At 43.6% G+C, this 11,801-nt stretch overlaps 1 protein-coding gene across 4 annotated transcripts in view; it reads right to left on the reverse strand.

Moving 5' to 3' along the window:
- Positions 1-10,813, reverse strand: part of MTMR2 (myotubularin related protein 2) — a 64,421-nt gene extending 53,608 nt beyond the window's left edge. For 2 of the 4 annotated variants that reach the window (XR_013776051.1, XM_079319115.1), the window contains exon 1: positions 10,308-10,596. Coding sequence is in view for 1 of the 4 variants with exons in the window: in XM_079319115.1 (XP_079175241.1) it covers positions 10,308-10,390 (83 nt within the window). In the remaining 3 variants the exon portion in view is untranslated. Of the gene's footprint in view, positions 1-10,307; positions 10,597-10,673 lie in introns of those variants that run through there. The other 2 variants (XM_079319116.1, XM_079319117.1) reach the window with 2 other exon arrangements.
- Positions 10,814-11,801: the final 988 nt, after the last annotated feature.

Raw genomic sequence — 11,801 nt, forward strand, 5'->3', positions numbered from 1 at the left:
AAATACAAGTTCCATCTCAACATGAGGATGAACTTCTACGGTACATGTTGAAAATAAAGGTCTTTTAAATTCTTCTACCTTGCAGTGAAATGAGGAATACAAACTATGCAAGCTCATCTGAGGATTTTCTGTTCATAAATTCTCACTAATCTGAAATGAGGGCTAATCTAAGATCACCCACAGCTGCTTCCTTCTGCCACTTCTGCTTCCTCAAGCAGAAATCAGTGCATGTGAAAATCCAAGTAACTCAAAAAGGAGTAGCATCAATGAGGTCAGAATGGTTTGTCTCTGGCTGGTGGATAACTCAGGATGGATAACATGGGTGTCTTTGCTTCTACTTAGCCAAGGGAAACCCAGCAGTGGAGTTTAGACAACTATTCAGCCTTCCCAGAGAGGACCCTTATCTTTGCACCACTGAATTACTTGTGGAGTGTATTGATTCTGCTGAGAGTAGAGAGGTTTTAGATACCTACTTCCCGTGGAGATACAGCAATCTGAACCAGTTCCTACCATGGTTTCCTGCAGATCAGCATCTCAGCTTTAATTTTAAATCCAAATTGTTTAACTGAACATAGCCTTTTGCTGACATCAGAGAAAGCAAAGGGAAAGAAGGAAATGGAAAAATGAGAGAATATAATGTATTTCTCCAACTTGAGAGAAGCCTTGTCCAGAACAATCTGCACATATTCATGACATCCTTCTCATCTAGATATTTCCTTCTGTTGAAAATCAAACTAACTTTTTTTTGCAAATGAAGAACTGCTGTGCCCTCCCTTCCTATCTCCATTTTTGCCTAAATGCAAAACTTGTCACAAGTTACTATTTTCACTCCTGTGTCAAACATGGCTAAAATTGTCTAAATGTTAGAAAAAGTAATAGTGGATAAACTAGACAGATATATTCACATACATGGAAAATAGGGCTCAGGAAACCAGACTACAAATCTCTGCTCTCTTTTCAGTTATGAATATATTTAGTTAACATGTAAAAAAGAGGAATGCTGTGATGTAAGAAATAGCTCCTTCCTTTTTTTGGAGTTAAGAACAACCCAAATTCAATGCTCTCTTTGCCCTTATCCAATGATGGGGAGGGAGTTCTGTGTAGGTGGTCACATCTGAATTACTCACTGTAGGCTCTACTTAGAGTCACTGTGGAGAAACTGAGATGACTCATTCTTCCTCATTGTCTACAAAAAAAAAAAAAAAAACACCAAAAAAAAAACAAACAAAAAAAAAAACAACCAAACCAAAAAAACCCCACCAACCCAGAGACTACCAGAATTCTGTATGAATCCAACCATATGAGAAGAATCTCATGCAGGATTGCAGGATGCCTGTATTTTTCTGTATGGAAGCAGATAGTGGAATCTGTGGAATCTAGAATCAGAGTATGTTTGAACAAAAAAAGGTGTTGTTCTGTGGTGCTGGAGACAATAGCAATCAGCAAAAGCTGGACCCAAGGTGGGAATACTGAAGACCCAAGACTGTTCTGCTGGCACACAAATCCTGAACACATCCACCCTTAGTGCCTCCATACCCTCCTTCTCACACCCGTGTTTAATGACTATTCTGTTAGCATGTTGCTTCACCTTTGAGGAAAAAGACTTGAGAAGTACTCCCTCATAAGATGTGGGGGTTCATTTTCAGTGTGGGAGTGAGATATCAATTCTAAGTCTGGAAGGCACAGCCTGAATTTTCAAGAACAGTCTGCTCCAAAAGTCAACTTTGGTAAAATATGAGCAGAAGATCCCACATTTTCCATTTCTTTTCCGAAAGATTCTACTTATAAGTGAGATGCTGATCAAGTTTGATTTGTTAAAGATATCATCTGATGGTTAAATCAACTGATTTTGACAGTCATCCTTCAGCAGTTCATCTCTGGTACCACAGGTCCCAGTGACTGGCCCTTACCTTCAGCATGTGCCCTCCACAGCAGGCAGACAATCTCCCAACTGCACCAAACTCATTCCCAGCCTTCAGCCCTTTCCTGGGCAGATTTAGCTGAATCTGCTCATGAAGGCAATCCTATTACCAATGTGTGCAATCTTTCTCCTCAAGAAGACCACTGAGCAGTGATATCAACTGAAGTCAGAAACAGGATTTATTAAAACAGCATTAAAAACAGCAGAAATGCTTTATTTTCACTAAAGACAGAAGGTACTGAGGCTGCAGTTCAGGTCAGTAATTCATACAGCAGTTCAACTTGTACCAGGGTAAAAATGCAACAGACACTTTGATCACAAAACACCAAGCTATGATCAGGAGTATATTCACTCCAGCAGTTATATTTTGTACAGAAAAAAAAAAAAAAAGTTGGGTTAACCTTTAGCCCTGTAATTCAGTACTGCCACTGTTCTTCATAGGCCATAAGCTTTGTAGTGAATTTTCAAGACCTTGGGATGTGTCACTTCTGTTTTGCCTTAGCTTTTCTTGGCCTGCTTGTAGCTTTGGTTTAACTGGTTTAGATATGACTACAGTTTCTGTAACTGGTCAGGTATGTATATCCCCTCTGTTTCAGTTTTGTTTGTGTGTGGTACAACCACAGTTTTGTAAATACAGCAGTAAAAAGCAGCTGTTCTCTATAGAATATTTACCACAAACATAGTAACTTCGTAGAGAGAAATACAACAGCCTGGTACCACAGCAGAGGACTGGAGAAATGGAGACACAGGATGTAGCATGGAAAAGTAGAGTCACAGGATGAGAAATGGGCACAGGCTTGGCACCTGAGACTACGGCCATAAACAAATCACCAATGGTCAACAAAGAAATGCAAACCTGGAGCTAGAATAAAATTGGCTTCAGAGAGAACAAAGAAATAGTGTATAATACCCATTAAAAAAAACCCCAACTATATACAGCAAAAACTGAGATGCAATGTGGAACTGCAGACCAACTAAGAAAAGAGATAGGTTTAAAGTTGTTTTCCAAACATACTGAAATGACCCCAGGTAGATCCTACAGGAAAGAAAGGAGGAAAGGAGGAAAGGAGGAAAGGAGGAAAGGAGGAAAGGAGGAAAGGAAGAAAGGAAGAAAGAAATCAACATGTTGAACCTCATATCTCTCCCAGGAAAAAACTCCAGATGCTGATAATTTGCTCTAACACCTACTACTACCAGAATAAAATCAGCAACCTCGCAACCCAGAGGAGCAGAAGACAGGTGAATGTAACACCAGGAAGAGGGATAGAAACCAAGAACCAAAGGTATGACAGTTTTAACTGCATTATTATTCTTCATTTTTTTGTAATAATTGAATCTGGACTAATAATGATTAACTTCCAAAAACTCAGTTATGCTAAGAATAAATTGTTTGCTCTATAAAAACTTTTCCTTTTTGGCCGCGAACAAGGTTTTGAGTGTAACACTTTGTCTGGACATGCAGTCTCCACATCACAGTAAATAAATCTAGATTAAATTGTTGTTTTATTCTAAACAGGTGTTGTCAGTCTTTCCAGAACAAAGAAAAAAAAAAACCATAAACCCTTGTTTTTCCAAATAGTTCAGCAGAAATATGATCACACACCCCCACCTGACCCAGATCAAATTTGAATCATTGGGTGACCCAGCATTAATGATTCTGGAGCTGTGGCCAGAAGACTACAGAAGCCAGATCCATAAAGTGGGAGCATTTGTACAGAGCTAACAAAATTACTAGAAAATCACCTTGAAGGGGTTATGGGCTCAAAAACTGCTAACACTTTCTCTTCATCAAATATATCAGGGTTTAGAAAGCAATGGCAAAGAATTCACGCAGCAGGAAAAGCAAGAGAGAAACAAAAAAAAGAGCTACCTTGAAATCACTGGAAAATTACTGAGTGAGAACATTCTCTGGCAAAAGTAACTACAGATGGTAGGAAAGGGAAAAGCAAATACTTGAAAAGTTCCACTGATTTTTTTGTTGTCTTTCACTGATTTTTTTTCAATTAGATCCCAGTTACTGGGGCAATAAAAAGCCAGATGTTTTTCAGTTGAAAATGAAGATGGGGTAATTACTGTGACAGCGTCTCTCCTGTCTCTTCCCTGGGTTATCCCGACACCTCTACAAACCAAGCACTCCACTCCCTTCCTGTCACACTCTTCCCTCATGGTGGAATGGCCTTCCCATGGACAAATAAAAGACTTTTTCATGTGCTGTATTACAACGACACTTGCACATAACACCCATACACCAAGGTGACCTCTGGACTGTTTCTTTAATTTCTAAGGAAGGCCTGTTGTTTGCTTTCCTTGACTAAGCTTTCTGGTAACACAGAATATCCTTAACAGGAAGGGACCCACAAGGATCACGGAGTCCAACTCCTGAGTCAACAAAAGCCCTTTGATGTATGGATCAAGTCTTTTTTTACACTGCTGAAACCCTCAGCACTGAAGAACCAGTAATTGTAAGGTCATCACAAAAAGATTAATGAGAAAGAAGATGTGGATAACTGATCTGCTAAGCCATTAAAGAGATATTACGACCTTTCCAAATGCAGTTCTTGCCTGTACACAAGGTGTAAAATAATTAGAAAAGGAAGGGAGATGATAAAACATCAGAAATAGGTAACAAAATATGTTCAAGACAGGTATTAACCTATCAGGAGTATAATCATGCGACAGATAGGAATTGTGTAATTTGACATTGTCAGGTCATCCACAATCTTAAAATTCAGGTTCTGTAATTGCTCCCATGCTGTAAATAGCCTGCAGTTAAGGAACTATGGGTACAACTCAGCGCTGTCTAGCAAACAGACTGCTAGTCAGCACAGCATTACCATCTCTCTTCAGAGAAGGCAGTGCTTGATGGGACCCAAGAGAGTCGTGTTCTGAGCCTAGCTTCACTCCTTGCCAGTTCTCAGATCTTGCCTCGTGTCTCCACTGCAGTTTCTCATCTCATCCTTACACTTTCTCACTCCGTGCCCAATCTCTCAGCAAGGAGTACTCAGTACTCAACTGCACTTCCAAGAGCTTAGTGGAATTACCCAACAGGCATTATTAAAAATAAAGTACTCCTGGCTTAGGCACAATCAAATAGCTGGTCCCCATCTCTTCAACACAGAGAGCATCACCATCGGTACAGCAGCCAGAAATACAATACTGCAAATTCCTGTGAGGCTTTTAAACACCGGTGTAGCCTTAATTACAATACAATGATCAGGCGAGTGTCAATCATATTTTATATTCTCAAATGGAAAATATGTTTAAACCAAATCTTTTTGTGATTAATACAAAGCATTTTACTGAACAGGCAGAACTGGGACCAAGAGATGTGCATGTGCCTGACAGAGGAAAACTTTTAAGCTGAAGGTCTTACACTGTGAGACAAGTAGGAATGGTTTCTGCTGAATGCAGGAGCAGAAATGTACATGGTAAAGATTGCAAGTAAAAATAATTTATGAATTCTTTAGAGGCAATGGCTTCTCTTCACTTCTATAAATTAAAAGCTCTGAAGTCTTATACAAGAAATGCTATTTTCATTATTTTTCTGTCCCAAACCCTGAGACCATAAAAAAGATTTTCCTCATTTTGCAAATCTATATGCAAGCAGAACTGCTATTTATCTTCACAATACACAGTACATCAGAAAAAACACTCCTGTCTCAGAATGGACTTCAGTTGCAAGTAAGTGTTAGAAATTATCACTCATTTGTTAAAATCAATGATAATGAGCCCATCTGGAGTCGCTAATTGGTTGTAGGCATAATGTCAAGTTCCTGAGATGCAAAACCAGTTCATTATCAACACTCAGCGAGCAATGTCTTTAATGGTAACAACTCTTGAGAAATCTTGCTTTGCACTTACAAGAAATCAAATGCAAGAAAGGCTCTCAAAGCCCATGAGGAAAATGACAGTTACATTTCACCGAACACCAGAACTGGCAAAAATCTTCCCTTTCAAACTCTAACTTCAATGACTCATCACAAAACAGCTCAATCAGCAAAGCTCATACATCTGGTAGCAATGTGGTGCTACAGCTAAAACCCTCCTCAGCCAGCAGCTCACAGACCCAACTCCTTCCAGCATCACTCTCACCCAAGGGGAAAGAATTCCTTCAACACAGCCTTAAATCAGACCAGGTATTGACAAGTCCTTATTTGAGACAAGGGGGAGTTCATACCTCATGGAGTTACTGGTTCAACAGACCTTGCTGCACTGATTTACACCAAGTTTATGCTTTCAGACTTATCCTTGCAAACAGAAAGACAAGGAGCATGATTGCTCTCATATGCTTCAGTAAAAGTGCACTGCATAGGATCCACCGTGTCTGCAGACCTCTGTGGATGATAAACACCAGAACAAAGGTGATAACAAGCAACCAAGAAAGCAGTAACATCAAACATTGCTACAGTCATGCTGGTGGGAAACATCTATCCACTGCCCTGTCTTTCTCTCATTTTATACTGATGTTGAAATATCACTGACATCTCCTATAGCAGTTTTTTAATAGTACAGTAACCTCCACACTTTTGCACAGGCAATGCAAATTTATCTTCAGCAGACCTAAGAGAAAGACTCTTAGATATCTTACCGGACATTGCTCAGACTGAACTGTGATAAGCTTTTCTGAGGAATACAGAGAGATGTATGCTCAGTCAGGAACTACAGAACATAACCACATAGGCTGCATGAACAAAATGCCTGATCACTTCTCACAGAAAGTAAATGCATGAAGCTTGCCACCTCTTTTTTCCCTGAAGTCACGTGTTCTGCTAAAGTCATGCACAACTCTATCTGGCTTTCCTTTCACAAAAGGAAAAGATTACAGTAGAATTTTGCTGACTGTTCCTTTGAATTGCAGAGGTCAGAGGGTCTGTACGCAAACTCAAATCTGCAAAAACAACAATACAACAAACCCACCCACAAATTCACTTTAAGAATGGTCTTGGAAGAAGTCTGAGTCACCAGAACAGCTGAACTGTGTTTATCATTCACTCACCTAGGATCCTCAGGTCATTCTAGAGCTATAAAAGCAGTTCATAAGACTGAGAAAAGGTCGCTCTTCTGGACATAACCATATTGCAGCTCATCAAACGTTTGAATCAACGCTTTACCTCACTCCTCCTTCTGTCTCACGGGTTGCTCCTGGACAGACACTGCAGACACACAAGCACTTCTTGCAAGCTGTTAGTCAAATACCACCACAGCTCTTTATGAGTAGCTGGCTCATGGTCATGTGTCTTCCATGTGAACAGGATGGAAGGGGAATGTCCATCCTAAGTACTGACCTTTGGAAACCACAGAGAGCTGCAGAACCCAGTGCTGTGCCACACAAAGCCAGTGCTGGGTGAGACAGCTGAGACTCCAAAGCAGAACAGCTGTCTCAGCACAGCTATGAAGGCAGCTGAGTTAATTAGCTGTGACCTGCTCATCCGAAACTAACTCGGTACTTTCACAGAGAGTCGGCGACTTTTTAGCCTGTACAAACAATTACATTGTAAGGCTCATTAGGAGTTTTCAAATGTTTTTCTAGTTGGCACAGAAAGTAGATAACATTTGTTAAATTATTCCTACATCTTCCTCAAGGACCACAGGCATTGCACACTACTAAGGTCTACTAAAATATCAAAGCAAGTTTCACTGCCAAATGCCCTTATTGCCATATCTCACGTGCTTTATTAAAAGACAAACCTATAATGTTCTTCAAGACACTTACACAAATGTGAGCAGCCTTATGTATAAGTAAACTCCATCAAGCATGTCTACTTGAGGAGCTGGATCTTAAGTACCTGTAGGAATAATAACACTTTTACCAGAAGCTGAGAGAACCCAAAGAAAGCACTGCTGTATTTATTTCATATTAGCACCTTTCCCAGTCTTCTAAATCTTGCATAAAACAGTTCAGTAACTACAGCTCAGTAAGGCTTCACATGGCTAGGTAATGGTGATTCTGGGATGAGTGACCTTTGAGTCATTTTTTGGGTTTTGTTTCTTTTAAATGAAATAGATTATCAAAACTGATGACAGCATCTTCATGATTCATTGCATTCCTCACATCATCCCCAAAGCTAACTTCTTTTTAAGGAAAATCATTTGGTGAAAATGTGTCATAGGTTACAATTTGAAGCTGGTCTAGCTGATAGATTGTGAAATCACAGAGATAAAACAAGTATATTGAAATGCATACAAATAGTCCAATTAGCTTCAGAGAATCATTCTGATGTATAAAATCAAACTGCAATACACCTTTAATGAAAAAACCTTGATGATAATCAATCTGTCCAATTCATAGACAATTATTTATTTGTGCATATGCATCACTAGATTGGCAAGGGAAGCTGATAATAAACATTCTGAAGGTCACCATGTATCTCTTATTACAAGAACCTAGTTTTATATTCTTGCAATTTTGCCCTAACCTTGAACCATTTCAACTAAAAAGTTTCACAGCATACACCAAATCAAGATGAGGGTATTTTTATTAATAATTACAGATGAAAAACATTAATTATTTTAAATACCTGTATCTTGTTTGGAGTACATTCCCCCCCCCCCCCCAACTGGCTAGCTTTCTTCTATGGGTTCTAGATGTTCAAGCAGAGACTTGAGATTCTGAAAGCTTTTGAATAAGCTTTTTTTACATCCCAAAAAAAATCTGTTAAGAGTCTGGGCCTTTCCAGAGCTTGGAGGACACAGCTTTGTGAATGCTCAACAGAAGCAGATTTATCATCTCAGTTTCCCCACGGTTCCATTTGTGCAGGACATGCTGTTGAGAGGCTCAACAGGAGCTTCCTTGTAGCCACTGGCTCTTCTGAGTTAAGCTCTCTTTAGTGTCCATAGGCCTCTTACAGTGAATGACCTCCAGATGGGTCCAAGTTGCCTGAGCTGATGCAGAGATAAAAAGAAGAATATATTGGGTCAGTTAGGTAAGGGAGAAAGAAGCCTGCAGGCATCTGGCAGGGCACTGGTAGAACTGCACAAGGAAACCAGTGCAGAGAGCAGGGAACAGAAGAATTTGATGAAGAAGGGTGACATGAGGGTCAGGAGTCATGAATGACTCAAGAGTGAAGAAATCTGAGTGCAAGCTGGGCGCTGCCTATCTGAGGAGCAGCTGGGTAATAGCCAAGCATGGGAGTTTTGAGATGCTGACAACAGAGTGGCCACCGGCATCTTGGGCTCTAAGAACAGAGGCAGAGCCAGGAGATCCAGGGAAGGATTCCCCTCTCCTCAGCTTTCAGTAGAGCATTTCTGGAATACTGCATCCAGGTATTAGCCCCACAGTGCAGAAAAGTCAGTAGGGAGCTAGAGGGAGCACAGAGAAGCACCACTGGGATAGCGGGGCTGGAGCACCCTACCTGTGTGGAGAGACTGGGGAGAGACTGCTTTGGGGGACCAAAAACCAGCCCCAGTGCCAGTGGAAGATGCACAGGAGATGCCAATGGGCTGTCCAGAGAAGCTCTGTGCACTTCACCTTTGTTGGCTTACAAGACCAAACTGGGTAAAAGCCAGAAGGAGCCTGACCTGATCTTGAAGCTGTGTCTGGAGCAGGAGGCTGGACTCAGGGATGCTGAATCTCTTCAACCTGAGTTATCCGCTGATCCTACAAACTGGGCACGGCAAGGGCAGCCAGAACAGGACAGAACAACCTTCAGCAGCCATCAGGATATTCTGCTCCTGGGTTCTATCACAACACCAGAGCTTCCCACACCATCAGCCCTATCAGCATCTCAGCCTGCCCTTGCGACTCTACTGCAACCTTCTCCATCAAACACAAGGCCCAAGCAGGCTGAGCTTTCAGTCACAAAATTCAAATTTCACTGGTAGCTCATGGACCGTGGGATGGACACAAAATTCTCCTTTCATCTTCGGTGGCTTAAGGACCTTGAATATTACCCACATGGCATACAAGCCATTCAGACTGCAAAGTTCACCTCTCAGAAAAAAACACGATGGCAAAGCCACAGGCGCCCAACACGCCGCAGGAAGAGGACAAGGCCTGGCGTGGGCACGGCAGGGAGCTGAATGGCAGATCCCGAATCCCTCCACCGCAGGTACCACGGGCAGGGGCACTGCTTTGCCTAGGCAGGGATTTACCCAGAGCCTGGCGCCGGTAGCATCTCCTGCTCTGCTAAAGGCCTGAGAGAGAGAGAGAGCGCGGCTGTACTGCAGCCGAGCAGAGCGCACGCCTGCTCCGTCACCCCAGCGCAGGGACCCCAGCAGAGAGACCCGACCCCGGGGAAACGCAGGAGGGAGCGGACAGCACCAGCTCCATCCCTGCGGCTTCCTTTCCCCTGGCGGCCCCTCCCCGCTCCCTCCCTCCGCCCCACGCCCCGCGGAGCGCCCGGCCGAGCCCCGCGGGCGGGGGCGATGGCTGCGCGGCGGGCGGTACCTGGACAGCGAGTCCCCGCTGGGCGGCCGCGCCGCCGCCGCCCGGCCGGCGCCGAGGCTCTCGCAGCTGGAGCTGCCCTCCATGGCGGGCGCTGTCCCGCGTCCCTCAGCGCCGCGGCCGGCGCCCCGCGGGCCGGCAGGCGGCCATGCTGGCCCGGCGTGCCGCGCGGGGGGCGGGCCGAGGCGGGGACAGCGCTGAGGGGCCGCGCCTCGGCCGGGGCGTGAGGGTGCGGGGCGCGCCGCGCTCTGCCTGTGCGTCCTCTTGGCACCGAGGGAAGGTGGCAGCTCCCGGGTTCCATCCCCGTAGTGTTAATAAGAGCAAAGAAGTGCTCTCTCTCTCTCAAGCATCCCTCTTGAAATAGCTCACCTGCGTTAGGCTTTCCAGGGGGGTTGTGTGCCCACAGTTAGAAGAGTTGTGCCCCTCACGTTTGTCATCGCCCGTGTGGCTCGGGAATCCTCGCTGAGGCTGTCCCTGGGCGGGGTGAGCGGGGCGGGAGGTGCCGGTCACAGCCACACAGTCAGGGCTGCGTGCAGTGTCCCACGGAAAGCTCCAGTGATCCATGGCCGTCTGTGTCCCCAGGCTTTGCAAGCACAGTTCGGGATCCAGGGTTCTGCAGGAAGAGCCCTGCTACGCCCAGTTCTTGAAGCGGAGAGTGGGAGAAAAGCTCTTGGCGTTGCTTGCAAAGGCTCAGGGACTGCATCTATTGCCTCCCAGATCAAGGGTGCAGATATCTTTCAAATGTTCAGCTGTTTTGGCAAGCATCTCACGAGGCAAAAAGAATGAACCATTGGGGATGTGTTAGGGGTGGGGTGGATTTCCAGAAAGACCTGCTTGTTGGTAAAGAGCGTCTGATGTCAAGAGCAGCCATCCAGGATCTTCCTGTTTTAAATATTGCCTCAAAACAGGATAAACCCTGTAACTTCTAAACATTTGTGTATTCTGTGGCTGCAGAATGGTTACCAAAACGTCATCCCCCTTCATGCTCCAAGGAGTAAATTAGTTGATGTGTTTCTCTGCTGTTTCCCATTTTGTTCCTGTCGTCAGAAGTCATGGAGGATGCTGAAGCAGGTTTGGAGCATCCCTACCTGAGACTGCATGATCCAGCTGTGAAGCTGCCTCAGTTGCTCTTTCCTTTAGTCTCTATCAGCTGCTGTTGAGAAAGGTTGATGTGGGATGGTTTTGAAGCTGGTTTAAACATTGAAGCAGAATTTATTTTTGTATTTTTCATTTGATCTTCTCAGTAAAAAGTTACCAGATTGGCAAATGAGTTTTGGAATGTTTCAGCCTGGAAAATTGAGTTTGTGGGGGCTTTTCTAAAATGAAAACTCTGTTTTATGATTAAAAGTGAGATCCTTGTTTGAAAAATAAGCTAACTGCTAGGGGTTTATTGCAGCGTCAAAATCCAAACAAAATGCCTCGAAGCCATTACAATTGGAAGATCCATAGACCTGTGCTGATTTTGTTCCAGCTATAAAATTATTATACATGTTCATC

The sequence above is a fragment of the Erithacus rubecula genome (genome assembly GCF_903797595.1).
Source record: "Erithacus rubecula genome assembly, chromosome: 1".
Lineage (NCBI taxonomy): Eukaryota > Metazoa > Chordata > Aves > Passeriformes > Muscicapidae > Erithacus > Erithacus rubecula.